Genomic DNA, 18,940 nt, shown 5'->3' on the forward strand with positions numbered 1-18,940 from the left:
TCTTTGGCATCACTGTAATCTGACCCTTTACTTCTTCTTGCTTCTCAGCCTTATCTTTATTACCCCTAAAGTGATATCCATAAGTAATGGCAGTACACAGAGAAAATAATGTAAATCATCAGAACCCAAGCAGCATTGCAGTTGGAGGTCATTCCTTCATTCAATCAACAACTGTTTTAGTGGATCCTTGATTTGGTGCCAGGCATAGTTCTAGCAGCGGTGAAAATAAAATTTGTCCTTAAAGAAACCCACAAGAACCACTGTTTGCTTCTTAAAAGTCAGCAAGAGGATTGCCGGAATACTAAACCATTGCTTTGAGGACAGCCCCTTATAGTTAGTCATAGGAAACCCGTATGTTTAAATGTGCATAGAATGGAGGACTCATTTCTGAAAGGAAAGGAACACAGATTCTCATAAACATTGTGAACATGTTTTTTTTATCCCAGCTTTAATACCCATACTATTTGAATAGGAGAAGAATGGCTAAAACAAATATGCTGTATTATAAATATTACTGCAGAATTAGTAATTGTTTTTATTTCTCCCAATAACTGTGTTCATATGCAAGGAACAGTGAATTTATTCCAATGTGTTAACAAAATTCTTTTAAAACAACTCATAGTGGGCGCCTGGGTGGCTCAGTGGGTTAAGCCGCTGCCTTCGGCTCAGGTCATGATCTCAGGGTCCTGGGATCGAGTCCCACATCGGGCTCTCTGCTCAGCAGGGAGCCTGCTTCCCTCTCTCTCTCTCTCTCTGCCTGCCTCTCCATCTACTTGTGATTTCTCTCTGTCAAATAATAAATAAAATCTTTAAAAAAAAAAAAAAACAACTCATAGTATGCAACAGTATAGCAACAAAGAGTTAAGCTGATGAAATGCGAAACTAATAAACTTTCTTATCTTCTATAGGAGGAGAAGGAGACAGACCTTCCCTCACTTTATACAGCTGTGGAGGGGAAGGGATTGTCTTACAGCATAACCCCTGGAAGCTTGGTGGAGAGGCCTATGATATCAACAAACTCATCAGGGACACCAATTCAATCAAAGTGAGTTCTTGTGGTCTAAAGTCTTCTCTGAATCTCTACATATTCTTGCTTTCCCATCTTGCATAAGAATGCCGTTATTAGAGATATCCATTATGCTAACAGATTTCTTAGATGTTCCTAAAAGCATTAGTGAATTTGTGATTTATAATACATAATGTAGAAATCTTTTTTTTTTTTTTTTAATTTAAAAGATTTTATTTATTAATTTGACAGAGAGAAATCACAAGTAGACGGAGAGGCAGCCAGAGAGAGAGAGGGAAGCAGGCTCTCTGCTGAGCAGAGAGCCCGATGCGGGACTCGATCCCAGGACTCTGAGATCATGACCTGAGCCGAAGGCAGCGGCTTAACCCACTGAGCCACCCAGGCGCCCCCATAATGTAGAAATCTTAATCCCGGAGTAAACCAAGGAACTAAACCACACACACACACATACATACAAATAAAAGTTTTGTCTCAGTTGTCATAGTGATAGATGATAAATATTCAGATCTTTTTCTGGCCAGACACTATTTGACAGATTTTATTTATTTATTTATTTATTTGACAGACAAATTTTTTTTAAAGATTTTATTTATTTATTTATTTATTTATTTATTTATTTATTTATTTTCTTTATTTATTAGGCAAAGAGGCAGGCAGAGAGAGAGGAGGGGAAGCAGGCTCCCTGCTGAGCAGAGAGCCCCGATGTGGGGCTCAATCTCAGGACCCTGAGATCATGACCTGAGCCGAAGGCAGCGGCTTAACCCACTGAGCCACCCAGGCACCCCAGATGAGCATTTTTATTGGCACTCATTATTTTTGAATTTTTTTTTTAAGCTTTTATTTATTCATTTGACAGACAGATCACAAGTAGGCAGAGAGGCAGACAGAGAGAGAGGAGGAAGCAGGCTCCCCGCCAAGCAGAGAGCCCAATGCGGGGCTCGATCCCAGGACCCTGGGATCATGACCTGAGCTGAAGGCAGAGGCTTTAACCCACTGAGCCACCCAGGGGCCCCTATTTTTTAATTTTTGAACAACAAAAATAACATTTAATCAAACTGATTTTTATCAACTGTATTCTTTTATTAAATATTATCTCAGTATTAACATTCAGCAGTGAATAAAAGAGATAAAATTTCTGTTCTGAAAGAGCTTTTAGTTTTGTGGTTGAATATGTGCATCAGAATTTCATGCAAGGAGGGGCACCTGGCTGACTCAGTCAGTGGAGCATGTGACTTTATTTTTTTCCAAGACTTATCTTTTCTTTTCTTTTCTTTTTTTTTTTTTCAAGATTTATTTTTTCTTTGAGAAAATAGTCTTTTAAAATAATAATAATAATTTAATTAACTATTAAATTATTAATATAAATAAGTACAAAACACAAGCAGGGAGAGGCAAACTCCCTGCTGAGCCAGGGACTTGGTCCCAAGACTGCAGGATCATGAACTGAGCCAAAGGTAGACGCTTAACCAACTGAGCCACCCAGGCACCCCCCAGAGCACGTGCCTCTTGATCTCAGGGTTGTGGTTTCAAGCCCCATGTTGGGTATAAAGATTACCTAAAAATAAAAGCTTAAAAAAAGACTTCATATGGGGCACCTGGGTGGCTCAGTGGGTTGAGCCTCTGCCTCCAGCTCAGGTCATGATCTCAGGGTCCTGGGATGGAGCCCTGCATCAGGCTTTCTGCTCGGCTGGGAGCCTGCTTCTCTCTCTCTCTGCCTGCCTCTCTGCCTACTCGTAATATCTCTCTGTCAAATAAATAAGTAAAATCTTAAAAAAAAAAGACTTCATACAAGTAGTTTAGGTTAGAAATTTGGAATTCCTGGGGCACCTGGGTGGCTCAGTCGGTTAAGCATCCAACTCTTGATTTTGGCTCAGGTAATGATCTCGAAGTGATGAGATTGAGCACTGCATCTGGCTTCATGCTGGGTGTGGAACCTGCATGGGATTCTCTCTTTCCCTCCCCTCTGTCTCTCCCCAAATGCTTGAGAGCTCACTTATTTTCTCTCTCTATTTTAAAAAGAAAGAAATTTGGAATTCCTTCAGATGAATGGTAGCTGAAGAAGCTGTGGGCATATATGAAATGGTCTAAAGAGATAAGAAGACAAGAGGGTGTCCCTTGGTGAAACACCAACAGTTGGGAGAAAAAAAAAAATGTAGAAGGAAAAGAAACAGAAATCCTTTTGTTAAATGTAGAAGGAAAAGAAACAAATCCTTTTGTTAAGGAGACATGACCCCCATGTTACCAAGCCAATGGACATGTTACCTTCTCTTCTGTGGCATAAAAATCATTTTAATGAAGTTCAGACATAATGTAAATGAAGTTCATTTAATGAAGGTTAGATACTGTAAACTTTAATATTTACTGACCTCTCTTTTTGTCCCAATTAAGCAAATTACAATTAGAATACTTGCTTTTAGTAACACTTGTGGTAACTCTATGTAGGTTATTTACAGGTTGCATAATTAGAACATTTTTAACTCCAGGGATCTTTTTTCTCATGCTGTCATCATTGATTTGTAAGATATGCAGAGAGAAGAACAGTGCTTTTAGTCAAGATCGGTTTGTTTTGCTTTCTAGTACAAATTGCCTGTACACACAGAGATCAGCTGGAAAGCAGATGGCAAAATCATGGCTCTTGGCAACGAAGACGGGTATGTGTTTGTTTCTTTATTTAAAAAAAAAAATTATTTTATGCTTCACAAAATGCTCATCTACTGCACTGGACTTTCTAAATCTTCATTTTTTTAATGTAAGCCTGGGCAGAAATGCTTTTTAGACCTCACTGTGCTCTTTCTGATGTTGATAATAGCAAATAGTCCTAATTTAGCCATTGATTCATTAATTCTATTTTAGCTTTTCCATAGCACCATGTGTCACAAAAGGCTGAGAAACACAACTTTACGGAGATTGTTGGGATTTTCTTAAAGCTGAATATACTTGTTGAAAGAACAACCTTTTGTTTCTAGTTCTCTGTAAGAGAACTTTGCAGTGATAGATAGGGTTACCCTATTCCATTTCACCTTTATTTGAGTGATGGAATGAGGGAGATACCTGTTTGCATTAGACTGTAATTTAAGCATCTGTCTTTCTTCTCATGTGTTCGCTATTCCAGATCAATAGAAATATTTCAGGTTCCCAACCTGAAACTGATATGCACCATCCAGCAGCATCACAAGCTTGTGAACACCATCAGCTGGCATCATGAGCATGGCAGTCAGCCGGAGCTGAGCTACCTGATGGCCTCTGGGTCCAACAATGCCGTTATTTATGTGCACAACCTAAAGACTGTCATAGGTACCTTTGGTTTCTGACACTGCTTTGCACTCTTTACACTCCAGCTACTTTGCATTCTAAGTTTTTTTGTTTTGTTTTGTTTTGTTTTACTTGCTTTTCGGTATTAAAATGTTATTCTTGTTGTGTTTTTTTTCTGCTTTCAAAAGTAACATATTTTTGGTGCGCCTGGTGGTTCAGTCTGTTAAGCGTCTCCCTTCGGCTCAGGTCATAATCCCAGGGTCCAGGGATCAAGTCCTGCATTGGGCTCCATTCTCAGGGGAGAGCCTGCTTTTCTCTCTCCCTCTGCCTGCCTCTCACCCTGCGTGTGCTCAATCTCACTTTCTCTCAAAGTAAATAAACAAAATCTTTAAAAAACAAAACAAAAGTAACATATTCTTCTTCATTAAAATAAGACAGGTGCTTGGGTGGCTCAGTCAGTTGGTTATACATCAGATTCTTGGTTTTGGCTCAGGTCATGATCTTGGGTTGGTGAGAGTCTGCGTTCATGGTTAAAAGAGCCGCTTTTTAAAACATAGAAGCAGTGAGATTACTTTTTTCCTAATTTCCTAATATGACGAAATTATAATCTAACACTACACTGTTTCTAGAATACTGCCAAGTGTATGCTGTCAGCCATAGAGAACATAGTTGACATTTTTATTTTCTCTAGAATTTTCCATAGTTTTCTGAAAATCCTTATCTGTAACAACAACCACCAAAAAAAAAACCGATTCTAGCAGTGGTTCCCTCAAGTTAAAAGCAATATGGAAAAACTGTTAAAGTATAGACAGACTTTCCTAACAATAAGTAGTAGACACATTAGATAGCTTTTCCTGGTCCTTAATATTAGTGGGATTCCAAATTAAGCATCCACTTTGGCAGAGGGCATTAACTTAACTGTTCAGAGCAATGTAGATCTTTGTCTACTTTAACACTAACATCTCCATTTGTTTTTTATTTTATATCTACTGAATAACAGAAAAAGACCAAAAAATGGCCAGAGCCAATATTACTTTATCAAGCTTAGAGGAAAGATGCAAGAATAATACAAAGAACTCTCATACACCCTCTCACACGTTCAATAACTGTTAACCTTTTGTCATAGTCACGTGGTTCTGTGTATGTGTGTGCCTGAGTACATATTTTTTCCAAGCTGTTGATGTTGCGTGCATCATGCCCCCATGTCCCTTAATATTTGTGTATTTTGTAAGAATAAGGATATTCCCTTACAATCTACAATTCTATAATGAACTTCAGTTAATATAACAATATGTATACAGTAGTTTAATCTACCATCCATATTCTAGGGTTTTTTTGTTTTAAGATTTTATTTATTTGTCAGAGAGAGCGAGCACAGGCAGGCAGAGAGGCAGGCAGAGGCAGAGGGAGAAGCAGGCTCCCTGCGGAGCAAAGAGGCCAATGTGGGACTCAATCCCAGGATGCTGAGATCATGATCTGAGCCAAAGGCAGCTGCTTAACCCACTGAGCCACCCAGGCATCCCTCATATTCTAGTTTTGTCAGTTGATCCAGCAATGTCCTTTATATCTAGAATAGTCTCTAAGCCTTTTCTTTTTTTTTTAAGCCTTTTCTTTTTTAATCTTTTTAATACTGCCCTGTTATTTTGTAGATGTTCCCTTAGTCTGGGATAGCCTGGTATGAAAATATGATTAAATTCACATTATGTATCTTCAGCCACCATAAAAGTGATGACACGTCCTTCTTGATATTATATGCAAAAGATACTATTTTCGGGGCGCCTGGGTGGCTCAGTGGGTTGAACCGCTGCCTTCGGCTCAGGTCATGATCTCAGCGTCCTGGGATCGAGTCCCGCATCGGGCTCTCTGCTCGGCAGGGAGCCTGCTTCTCTCTCTCTGCTTGCCTCTCCATCTACTTGTGATTTCTCTCTGTCAAATAAATAAATAAAATCTTTAAAAAAAAAAAAAAAAAGATACTATTTTCATTTTGGTGGCTTTTAGAAAGATAGAATGACAGCTGGCGCTTCTTGTGGTAAACCCATGTGGGAAGCACTGCTTACGTGCCCATTGTCTTAACCAATAAATAATACTGCCTGCTGAAAGTTGTCTAGAAAGCACATGGCAAAATCTTGACTCTCCATGTTAACTCCGCTGTGTCTTTTTGTTGTTGCTGGTAGATGACATCTTCCCCTTGTCTCTTAGAGAGCAATCCTGAAACTCCAGTGACCATTACAGAGCCCTACCGGACCCTGTCAGGGCACACAGCCAAGATTACCAGTGTGGCGTGGAGCCCACATCATGATGGAAGGCTGGTATCTGCTTCCTACGATGGTACAGCTCAGGTACTATTGTGTCCTTGATTCTGTAGGTTTTTTACTATATACGCTAACTGGAACTCTTTCCTCTTTTCCCCCAGCTGTGTACATTTCTTCCCTGGCCATTATTTTCTACAGAAAGGGGTATTCTGAGCTTTGGAAGGCATTTTAGTTCATCCCACGTATCTGAGCCCTTGGCAGGCTAAGATTGGGTTTTGAGGTTTTGTATTTATTTTTGTTTTATTTAGATGACAGGGAAAGTATTGATAAGAACTGTTTTTTAACATTTCATTCTTATTGTCATATGATGGACTAAATTGATGTGAGAAGTACTTGCTTCTGTTTTTAAACACAGAAACGGGGGCTATAAATCAATAACAGTTTTTAATGATAAACTGGTGAGTCAAGGGGCGCCTGGGTGGCTCAGTGGGTTAGGCCGCTGCCTTCGGCTCAGGTCATGATCTCAGAGTCCTGGGATCGAGTCCCGCATCGGGCTTTCTGCTCAGCAGAGAGCCTGCTTCCCTCTCTCTCTCTGCCTGCCTCTCCATCTACTTGTGATTTCTCTCTGTCAAATAAATAAATAAAATCTTTGGGGAAAAAAAAAAAACTGGTGAGTCAAAAATCTTCAAACTGGAAAAAATAAAGATGAGATGCCAAGCCATAGCTATGAGGTAGGACTTTCAGATACCAGAACCAGAACGTGAGGAACTGGAGAGCTAACCTCTGATGGATGTCCATCTCAGTGTTGAGTTGTAACCAAGCTATTTGCACAGAGCTAGGAACCAGGAGGGGCTGCCCTCTGTGAAAATGGAGATGGGGTAATTCAAGAAACTATAAGGAAATTGATAATCTCACAGAGATGGGGACAAAAGAATCACCTGTGAGAAATCAGAATCCTACACATGCCCTCCACATGCAAGTATAGGCTCTAAATTAAAATTCTCTTCATGAGGGGTGCCTGGGTTGCTCAGTGGGTTAAGCCTCAGCCTTCAGCTTAGGTCATGGTGTCAGGGCCCTGGGATTGAGCCCTGCATCAGGCTCCCCGCAGAGCGGAGAGCCTGCTTCCCTCTCTGCCTGCCTCTCTATCTGCTTGCAATATCTCTCTCTGTCAAATAAATAAATAAAATCTTAAAAAAAATTCTCTTCATGACATCAGATTCCCCAGCCCAAAAAACTTAGAATGCTCATTTAGTACAGTGAAATCCATAGGGCACCATTAGAAGCCCATTCGGAATCATCTCCATAAGAATGTCTCTATATCCCAGAGTGCATAAGCCTTCTACAAGAAAAAATACTTCTAAAATTTGAACTCCTAAGAGAAAATAATAAATCATAAGGGGAAATAAGAGTATACATATTTTTTTTAAATCTTTTTTAACTTAAATCCCCCAAAGTAATAGATTAACCAGAATTTATCTATGCTATTGTGTGACTTTGGGTTTTAGGTGTGGGATACTCTCCGAGAAGAGCCTCTTTGCAATTTCCGAGGACATCGAGGTCGACTGCTTTGTGTGGCGTGGTCCCCGCTGGACCCAGACTGCATCTACTCAGGGGCAGATGACTTCTGTGTGTACAAATGGCTTACTTCCATGCAAGAACATTCCCGGCCTCCTCAAGGTCAGTCGGAACCAGGAGCCTATAAATGCTTGTCTAATTCCCTTTCTCCCTTCCTCAGTAATTGAGCTGATCAAGATCAAGAAAAGAGGACATTCCTGTAGAGTCACAGTGATAGTATGGCATGGGTTGCCTTCCTAACCAAAGAATGCAGCCATGAGGACAACATACAAATACTAATGAGTTATACCTAGCACCCCCAGATCTTGGTTTCTATGTATCATTTTCTGTTAAAAGAGACCAACCAGAGCTTCTTAGAGAAATGCCTAATTCCAGGTTGGGAAAGGAAAAAATAAGATATGGGCCTCAAACATCATCTGGTGCCACAAAGGAAGGAAGTGCTCAAAAACTGAGATATATCAAGAGGACAAAAAAGCCAGCTCGCAGGGGCTCCCACTAACCAAATCTGGGACAGTCTAAACTTGAAAATAGTGAGAAAAAGAATTCCATTTCTGGCAGTCAAAGATCAAGGTGCCAACTTGCACACCTGCCATATACAGCTAGAAAGCTAGACAGAGGGGCAGGGCATCTGGGTGGCTCAGTCAGTTAAGTGTCTGCCTCTGGCCCAGGTCATGATCCCAGAGTCCTGGGATCAAGCCCCACATTGGGCTCCCTGCTCAGCAAGGAGCCTGCTTCTCTCTCTGCTGCTCCCCCTGATTGTTCTCTCTCTCTCTCTGTCAAATAGATAAATAAAATCTTTTTTAAAAAACTAGACAATAATATATGAGTAAAAATGATCCAAGTAAATAAAAAGATACAGCCATATTAAAAATTTATAAAAGAATGCTTATAGCAGGGGCTCCTGAGTGGCTCAGTCATTAAGCGTCTGCCTCTGGCTCAGGTCATGATCCCAGGATCCCGGGATCAAGCCCCACATCGGGCTTTCTGCTCTGTGGGAAGCCTGCTTCTCCCTCTCCCACTCCCCTGCTTGTGTTCCCTCTCTCGCTGTTTCTCTCTCTGTCAAATAAACAAAATCTTTTTTAAAACAAATAAATAAATAAAAGAATGCTTATAGCAGCTTTATCTGTAATCGCCACAAACTAAACACAACCCACAAGTCCATCAGCTGGTAAATAAACTATGGTCTATCCCTAGAGTGGAATTCTACTCAGCTATAAAAAGAAAGTAACTACTGATAAAAACAACAATATGGATGAATCCTCAGAAATGTTACACTGAGCAGAAGACACTGGGCACAAAAGACTACATGCTGTATAATTCTAATGTATAGTAGAAAATACAATCATATATAATACGAAATTCTAAAACAAGTGAAACTATAGTGATAGCAGATGAGTGACTGCCTGGGACTCAGAAAAGTGCATCTTACTGCAAAAAGGCAGGAGGGAATGTTTTGAGATAATAGAAATATTTCATATTTTATTTGTGGTGGTGAGTTACATGATTATACATCTGTCAAAACTCACCAGAGTATTAAAAAGTGGGTATAGTATGTTAAACTATACCGCAATAAAGATGACTTTTAAAAAGCAAAGGATAAAGGGCTTAAAACTTAGAAAGTAGGGGCGCCTTGGGTGGCTCAGTCGGTTGAGCATCTGCCTTTGCCTCGGGTACTGATCCCAGGGTCCTCGGATGGAGCCTTGCGTCATCAGGCTCCGGCTCAGTGGGAAGCCTGCTTTTCCCTCTCCCTCTGCCCTTCCCTCCTGTTCATGTGCTCTCTCTCTCAGAGAAACAAAATCTTAAAAAAAGAAAAAAAGAATACTTAAAAAGTAAATAAGTAGGGGCGCCTGGGTGGCTCAGTTGTTAATCATCTGCCTTTGGCTCAGGTCATGATCCCAGGGTCCTGGGATTGAGCCCCGCAACAGGCTTCCTGCTCAGTGGGGAGCCTGCTTCTCCCTCTCCCACTCCCTCTGATTGTATTCCCTTTCTTGCTGTGTCTCTATCAAATGAATAAATAAAATCTTTAAAAAAAAAAAAGGAAGTAAAATAAGTAATAACCAATTAAAACAAAATGGGAATCCATGAGTCCATATTGAGGGGAAAAAAATAAGGAAGGTCTAAATAAATGGGGAGAAACAAAAGCTCTTGTTCCTAATAGAATGCCAACTAATAAATGTAGAATGAATGATGGAATCAGCAAATTACCATTCAGCAGTCATTACAGTAACAGTTTGTGGTCCAGAAACATCAATGGAGGGTGCCTCCATTGGGTGGCTCAGTCAATTGAGCATCTGCCTTTGGCTTGGGTCATGATCCCAGGGTCCTGGGATAGAGCCCTGCGTCAGGCTCTCTGCTCATCAGGGAGCCTGCTTCTCCCTCTCCCTTTGCCTGCCACTCTACCTACTTGTGATTGTGTGTGTGTGTGTCAAATAAGTTAAAAAAAAAAAAAAGAAAGAAAGAAACATCAATGGATCCTAAAACTAGTGGATGCAAATACTTAGTAATTACAAAGGAAAATGATTTTTCAAGAAGAAACCTGCAAGACACCCCCTTAACCAGGTGGTGAAAGTAAACAATCTAATAATGAGACAAACAAATTTTGTGCTACCTCCAATGTTGTACTGACAGCATCACTCCTATGTATGCCAGCCCAAAATGCAAAATCTAAATTTAATCATGACAAACATCTGGCAATCGAGGAAATCAACAAAGTAACCGTCCTGTAATTTTTACAGAACAAGTTTCAAGGCATGAAAGTTAAAGGAAAACAAGCCTGTCTCAGGCTGAGGGAAACTAGAGAGGCATAACAAGCAAGAACATTGTGTAATCCTGGATTGTTTCCTTTTGCTATGAAAGACATTCTCCGTACATTTGGCAGAACTTGAATACAGTATGTAGACAGTAGTAATGTATTGATGTTAATTTCCTGATTGTAATGGCTGTGCTGTAGTAATGCAGGAGAATGTCCCTCTGTATAGAATACATACTACAAGTGTTCAAGGATAATTGGGCATCATATTAATGATTTAATGAAATCCTGCAAGGGTTTAGTTACCATGTTGATAATACAGCTCTAAAAATTTATTGGGAAGGAAGGGAAATGGTGAGAACACTATCAAAAAGAAGAGTGATGAAGTTTTGGAGATATCTCCTACAGGGCTTTTAACCAAGAGTATATATTTTATCTACAGCCATCTCACCTTGAATGCACCCAATCGCCTCTGATCTCGGAGGCTAAGCGGGGTTGGGCTTGGTTAGTACTGGGATGGGAGAATATATATTTTAGTCTGTCCTTGTCTTAATTGTGATTCCTCTAGGTAAGAAAAGTATTGAATTAGAGAAAAAGAGACTCTCTCAACCTAAGCCAAAGCCCAAAAAGAAGAAAAAGCCTACCTCGAGAGCCCCCGTAAAGCAGGAAGTATATGACGGAAATGAAGACGAGAGCATCAGAGAGAGCTCAGGACCTGTTGAGAATGGCGTGTCAGACCAGGAGGGTGAAGAGGAAGCCCGGGAGCCAGAGTTCCCCAGTGGTGTTGCCTCAGTGGGTATGTGGCCAAATCCTGTGTTTCCCAGACTCTGGCAGGTAGCAGGCATGTCCAGCAAACTAAGCCAGGTCCTTACTCAGTTCGAAACTTCACTGCCTTTGACCTACTTACTGTCCCATCCCTTTAACTTAGGTTGTATCTTTGGTGCCGTCAGAAACTGCATTAGTTTCTTAAAGAGTTGTTTTAAGCCTGTATTGTAAACCTCTGAAGTGTTAAAGGGAATCTGGTGGAAGCCTGGCATAGAAATAGTGAAGGTCCTCAGAAAAAACTTCTTACTAACGAGGACAAGACTATGGGGCAAAGTGAAACCAGGGGCGTCTATCCATAGACATGCATATGGGAGAAGTTTTCCCAGTCCCAGATGTCTAGGACATCTAGACAGTTACTGTGTACAAATATCTAGCCTAGAAGCTGCCACCACTCTGGAAACTCACAAGTTCTCACCCTTCATAACTGGGTTTGTACCTAGTGTGTCTGTGTTGTTGTTTCTGAAAAAAATATGAGTTAGGTTCTTCTAGTTTGGTAAGCTATCGTGGCAGTTAGATTTCTCACAGAACAGTTTTTCAGGGCTTTGTCCCTAATTTCTAATGTAGTCTGTTCCTAGTTTGAAGTATTACTGGATGAAATTTTAGTACTTTCTTTTTTTATATGTTTACTTTCAAGTTGTGGTGCCTATGACCTATTAAAATGATTAAAGAGCAGAAAGTGAAGCAGTGACTCATGTTTAATTCTAAAATGAAATATTTGGATGTGACAGAATTAAAATGGCCAAAGTCTATGGTACAGGTACATCCAGACCCTTTCCATCCCAAGGAATGGCTGTTGGACTCATAGTTTAGGAAAATAAAGAGCTAAAAGTTTAATGGGTTTGTTTATTTATTTTTTTAAGGCTCATCAAAATACCTCTTTATCACAAAGTGGTTGCACAAAGTGTCCTTGACCCCTGTAGATCAACAGTGGGGCTTTTTTTCTTTTTTAAAGGATTGTGACTCCATATCACATACCCTTAATATTCTCTATTATAATTAAGCATGCTATTAGTACTTTGTCATCTAAATAGATTAAGAAGTGTTGTGCCATCTGAGCAAAGTTTCAGAACTCCTGGGCCTGTGGTATAAAACTGTGGGGGCTAGAAACAACTTCTTCTTAGCCCAATTAGTCCGAGTTCCTAGGACAGACAGTTTGTGAGATGGGAAAAGGAAGACTGCACGTTTCCTTTCCGAAGTATCTTCTCTCCTTTTATGGAATACATAAAATCACACTTACTCCTAGCATACTTCTTAATTATTAAAAAGAACTAGATTCTGCATTGTCCTCCAAACTTTTTTTCTTTATCCCCCATGATGTAGCTTCTAGAGAACCAGTTACCTGCACCCCGGTTTCATTAGGCTTTGAAAAGTCAAAGGTCACTGTTAATAACAAAGTCACTTTACTGAAGAAGGAGCCACCTAAAGAGAAGCCAGGTTGGTGTCTAATGATTAAAATATTTTGTGAAAGCACCCTCAAGTATCACATGCAACCACAAACTCCATAGTGTTTGGTTCTTATTGTTGTTGGTTTTTTGTTGGGGTTTTTGTTTGTTTTTTTAGGTTTTAAGTATTTGTTTGTTGACTTGATTGTTTCAGTTTTGGATCATGTTTTTAAACAGCTTAAACACTTAAACAACTTTAAACACTTTTTAATGTTTTCCTGGCGAGGTGTCATTTTGCAGCTGTTGATAATGTTTCACAGGGTGTTCACAGCGACGTGTGTGTGTGTGTGTGTGTGTGTGTGTGTGTGTGTGTGTTGTAAACACTGCCCCCAGCTAATTTAACTTGAAAGCTTTGTAAGCATAGGAATTTTTCTGATGCCCAGCAGTATCCTTGCAGTAGGTTACTGTCACTGATTCTGGTCAGCTCTTCTTCAGGCAGTCTGTATTTTTATTACATTTCAGAATCCTTAACCAAGAAGCGAAAAGCTCGTTCCATGCTTCCACTGACTACCAGCCTGGACCACAGGTCCAAGGAGGAGCTTCATCAGGACTGTTTGGTATTAGCAACTGCAAAACACTCCAAAGGTACAAAAACAGACTTCCTTGGCCCATCTGTAGTCTTCTGGGAACTAGCTCATGAGAGGTGCTTGTATATTTGTTGAATGAATGTGCAAACCAATGTCTAAAACTGTTTGTATTTTTACATTCTCTTCCAGGTTTCCCTCCCACCCAGACCGCAGTGCCAGGCTCCCCATTCTGATCCACTGTCAGCACTCCCCAGTGACTTTGAGAGGCAGTGCTCTGATTTATTGTTATAAATTGAGTTGTTACCAGCCATCTATGTGCCAGAATTTGTATGATGGCTTAAATAGCTCAGCATGAGTCAATTCCTTCAACTGTCTTTTCCTCAGGAAACAGTATCTTCATGTAGGGGGGAAAAAAATCTTGCTTATTAGAAATACACCCATAAGATGGCAGTTCCTTTTTTAGAATTTTGGTGGAAGTTTTTGTTTAAGAAGGTTTTTTTATTTTACTTTTGCAAAGCCCTCATTCAGTGCCTATTATTTTGATATTTGAGCAAGTATTTTTTTTTAATTTTGCATTTTACATATTAAAACAGGATGCATATGATAAAATGATACTCAAAGATTCAAAAAGAATGTAAATCTTTTTTATATTCCCTGATACCTATTGCTCCCATTTCCCCTTAAGGCCACACTATTACCAGTTTCTGTCTCTCTCCAGGAATATTTTGTGCTCTTCTTATATACATAATCCTCTTCGGGGGATTTTTTGATGACTTCCTGTAACTTAATACATCTAATCATATAGTTTTACATTATTAACCTTACTGGAAAATTGCTCATGTGACTTTTTTAAAAACAAAATGAGTACTGCGTCCCTCCGTGGTAGATCCTAGTGAATGTTAAGGACCTTTGTTAGGTTTTTTTTGTTTGTTTTCTACTGCATTCAAAATACATGTTGAATTTGGGATTTGCTTTTTACATCCCTTTTTTCCCCAAATCTTTATTTGAGCAATCTGTAAACTAAATTATCTCATTGGATTTTGCCAAGGCTGAGTTTAACAAACTCAAAGTATTCTCCTATTTTCTACCCTTGTAACCAGCAGGGGTCTCTGTTAGGGTAAACAAGGTCCCAAAGACTCTTCTTTTCACTCTCTGAAAGGGGTGTTCTGGAGAATTGGACAGAAAACAGTAACCTCATTTTCTTTGTCTTTTTGAATTAGCAGAGCTAAGTAAGGAGGTGTCTGCTGATCTTGAGGAAAGATTTCACCTGGGGCTTTTCACAGACCGGGGGGCCCTGTACAGAATGATTGAAGTCGAAGGTGAGGCAGATCCAGTCAGCATAATGCAGTCTGTCTTTATGCTTTCCTAACTCCTTATCCGTATCTCTATTATGACTGTCTTCCTGGAACATCCTAATGGCTCATTTTACATGTCAACTAACTAGGTTTTGAGCTGCCTGGTCTGCATATTCCCATACACCCCTCGCATCTATCATAGGTCCTGGAACATACAGTGTTCACTGTGAACATAAGTGAAAGTGAGCGAGTGGGTGGACGAGGGACTGAGTGGGCCTCACACCACATTATGAACACTCTGGATGATGACTCTCCCAGCAGCTGGCAACAGCGTATTCTAGGAGTTTGTTCCTCTTTCATCTGGCCTTTCTTACTCCAGAAGTCTGTGTTGACAGAGGTTTCTGAAACATTTTCCCAACATTCTCTCTCCTCCAAACAGGAAAAGGTCACTTGGAAAATGGCCACCCCGAGTTATTTCACCAGCTAATGCTTTGGAAAGGAGATCTAAAAGGTGTTCTTCAGACTGCAGCAGAAAGAGGGGAGCTGACAGACAGTCTTGTGGCTATGGCGCCAGTTGGTATGTTCTTCTCAACTACAGTTCTTTCACCTTGAGCTTAAGTCTGCTAAAGATGGACACTCTTCCAGCGCCTGGGTGGCTCAGTTGGTTAAGTGTCTGCCTTCAGCTCAGGTCATGATCTTGGGGTCCTCGGATAGAGCCCCACATCAGGCTACCTGCTCCACTGGGCGTCTGCTTCTCCTTCTCCCTCTGCAACCCCACCCCCACCTCTGGGCTCATGCTCTCTCGCACACACTCTCTCTCAAATAAATAAAATCTTTTAAAAAGATGAACCTCTCTTGCAGGACAGTTTGGTCATATCTAATAACCTTAACTTAGCAATTCTAAGTGTGGGAATTAACCATACTCACACATGCAAAATGACAGGTATACACGGGCTGTCATTATAGCAGTATTTGTAATAGCAAAAGATCGCCAGAACCTCTCTGTCCATCAGGAAGAGACCAGTTAAATCTCATACCTCTAGACAGTAGGAGCTCCTATGAAAAAATGAGGCAACTCTTTGCATTCTGATATGGAACGGAGCTCCAAAGTGTAGTAAGTGAAAAGAGTCAAAGTGTAGATGCACAACAATATTTACTACTCTGTCTTTTTTATTTAAATATGTCTTCACAGACTATTTCAAAAAGGTTTCAAAAGAAACTAATAATAATGGTTTTCTTCAGGGAAAGAAATCTGGACGAGCTTGGGTGGGGAGATGCCAGGATAACAAGGAAAGCTTTTATGCCATACCCAGTTTGTAACTGTATTCAAGTATATTATTTATATATAAAGAGAGAGAAGTACACAGGTCATTGTCGTGACTGACAATGAATTTCACAAACTTGAATACACCCTTAAAACTGACACCCATATCAAGAAGTGTAACACTACCAGCATGCTGGAAGCCTCTCTCATGCTGCTTTTCAGTCAGTCTCCACACACCCCAACAGGGTAATCATTGTCCTGATATCCACACTCTTTTTTTTTTTTTTTTTTTCCCAAAGATTTTATTTATTTATTTGAAAGACGGAGATCACAAGTAGGCAGAGAGGCAGGCAGAGAGAGAGAGGGAAGCAGGCTTCCTGCGGAGCAGGGAGCCCGATGCGGGGCTCGATCCCAGGACCCTGAGATCATGACCCGAGCCAAAGGCAGCAGCCCAAACCACTGAGCCACCCAGGCGCCCCCTGATATCCACACTCTTGTACCTTTTGAATTTTACACTATTTTGTGTGTGTTATATAATCAAAGAAAAAATTGATGTTTTAAAATGTAGAATTTGGGAGAGTAGATGAAGCAGGGGATCTGTAATGGCAACTCAATTAGAATCTAAATGTACTTAATGCAGTTACTAAAACAAAAGCATTTCCAACCCAGATGTCTGTATGTGCTTTTTTTCCCCCCCTAACCTGATTTTTATTCAACCACCTTTTTTTTTTTTTTTTTTTTTTTAAAGCCGGCTACCATGTGTGGCTGTGGGCCGTGGAAGCTTTTGCCAAACAGCTGTGTTTTCAAGATCAGTATGTCAAGGCTGCCTCTCACCTACTTTCTATCCACAAAGTATATGAAGCTGTAGAGCTGCTCAAGTCAAATCATTTCTACAGGTTTGTATGACCCTCAGTTGAACCAATAGCTGGACAAGATGTGAAATTTATCTGCTAAGCAGCTCTGCTTACTGATAACCAGCACAAACCTCGTTTTATAATTAAACATCTCAAACATACAGAAATATGCATACATTAGTTTAACAAGCATTAATGCACCCTCAACAAATGTTAATTTTTATCAGTGTTTGCCACTGATTTTTTCAGAACTTCTTTATCCCTAAAGTAACACAAATAGAGAAAACAGTGTAATACAAATGGGACAGGTTCTTGCCAACCACCCCATAAAGCTCCCCATGCCCCCAGTTTTAAGTATAACATTCCAGATTTGGTTGAATTGCCTTTTTCCAATTCTGTCCTCATCCCTTCTCTAGAAATACCTCTCTCCTGAGATTGGTATGAATCCTTCCTCTCCAAGTTATTACACCTCCACCATAATAACATTTGTAAGTAGTGACAAACAAAAGAAATGGAATATTTCTTGTAAACAGCATACAACTGGATCTTGTTTTTATCCAGTCCGATGGTTTCTGTCTTTTAATTGGAGTGCGTAAGCCATTTACAATTAATGTAAATATTAGTGCGATTAAAATTTACCATCTTGCTACTTGTCCCATCCATTATTTGTTCATTTTGTCTTTTCCTGCTTTTTTTTGAATCAGTTGAGTATTTTTTTTTATCTCTAGCTTATTAGCTGTACTCATATTCATTTATTTTATGGTTGCTTGACAGCTTGTAATGATTAGCATTTTTAATTTATCACAGTTCACTTTCAAATGGTATTTTATTACTTCTTATAGACAATGTATTTCTTTCCTTCCTCCCTGTCCTTTCTGCTGTTGTCATGTATTTGACATGTTACAGTCCCACATTACACTATTAGAAGTTTTGCTTTAACCTGTCACCTTTTTTTAACCATCTTTTTATAAAAATTTTTATTAGTTTTAAAATTTTTTTTTAATATTTGCCCATACATGTATTTCCAGCATTTTTCATTCTCTTATATAGGTCCTCCAAGGTTCTAATTGCTATCAGCTCCTTCTTGACCTGAACAAGATCTTCACTCTTGTAGTGTGATTCTTCTGGCAACCAATTCCATCAACTTGTTTGTCTATAAAAGCCTTTAATTTTGCCTTCATTTTAAAGGATCTTCCTCTGGCAGTTTTTGTCTTTCATGGCATCAAAGATGACATTGTTTTCTCTTATGTTGGTTTTGACTTGACTGAACTATGTCATTTTTCTCTTACTGTTTTTAGGACTTTCTCCATCACTGATTTTCAGTCTTTTGATGTGATGGCTTTAGAGAGACTTTCTTTTTCTTTATTCTGTCTTAGTCTGTCTTCCTTTAGAGTGAGTTGAACTCTGTTTTAGAGAGCATTAAAGTTGCTATGGACCTGGGGAGTCTGGGTGGTTCAGTCAGCTAAGCAGCTGACTTCAGCTCAGGTAGTGATTATGGGGTCCTGGGATCGAGCCCCATGTCGGGGTTCCCTGCCCAGTGAGGAGCCTGCTTCTCTTCTCCCTCTCCCTCTGCCCCTCCCACAGCTCGTGCTTGCTCGCTCACTCACTCACTCCTTCAAATGAATAAATAAAATCTTTAAAAGTTGCTCTGGATCAGCTTGATCTCTCCATGGCTTTCTTAGGACAAGTTTAGGGAAATCTGTACTCTAGAATTGGTTTGTCCTTCTACCTTCTGGTGTCTTTACTGAATGCCTTGTGTATTCAACAGATCAGAACTCAGATGTCTGGCTAGTCAAAACACAAAAGTCCCCAAGGCCCCAAAGTGAGCTCTGGGAATTACTGAGCTTACACTTCCCTGGTTGGTCTTTGTCTAGCCTT

The 18,940-nt window shown here is 40.0% G+C and overlaps 1 protein-coding gene across 10 annotated transcripts in view; it reads left to right on the top strand.

The window, feature by feature from the left end:
* Positions 1–18,940, top strand: part of GEMIN5 (gem nuclear organelle associated protein 5) — a 43,144-nt gene that overhangs the window by 14,242 nt on the left and 9,962 nt on the right. For 4 of the 10 annotated variants that reach the window (XM_082725112.1, XM_082725119.1, XM_082725114.1 and 1 more), the window contains exons 11-21: positions 909–1,045; positions 3,605–3,678; positions 4,140–4,321; positions 6,479–6,618; positions 8,037–8,208; positions 11,424–11,651; positions 13,001–13,114; positions 13,585–13,707; positions 14,873–14,968; positions 15,384–15,521; positions 16,957–17,104. In XM_082725112.1, coding sequence (XP_082581238.1) covers positions 909–1,045; positions 3,605–3,678; positions 4,140–4,321; positions 6,479–6,618; positions 8,037–8,208; positions 11,424–11,651; positions 13,001–13,114; positions 13,585–13,707; positions 14,873–14,968; positions 15,384–15,521; positions 16,957–17,104 — 1,552 coding nt within the window. Of the gene's footprint in view, positions 1–908; positions 1,046–3,604; positions 3,679–4,139; positions 4,322–6,478; positions 6,619–8,036; positions 8,209–11,423; positions 11,652–13,000; positions 13,115–13,584; positions 13,708–14,869; positions 14,969–15,383; positions 15,522–16,956; positions 17,105–18,940 lie in introns of all 10 variants that reach the window. The other 6 variants (XM_082725117.1, XM_082725110.1, XM_082725113.1 and 3 more) reach the window with 3 other exon arrangements.

Source organism: Mustela nivalis (genome assembly GCF_964662115.1).
Source record: "Mustela nivalis genome assembly, chromosome: 3".
Lineage (NCBI taxonomy): Eukaryota > Metazoa > Chordata > Mammalia > Carnivora > Mustelidae > Mustela > Mustela nivalis.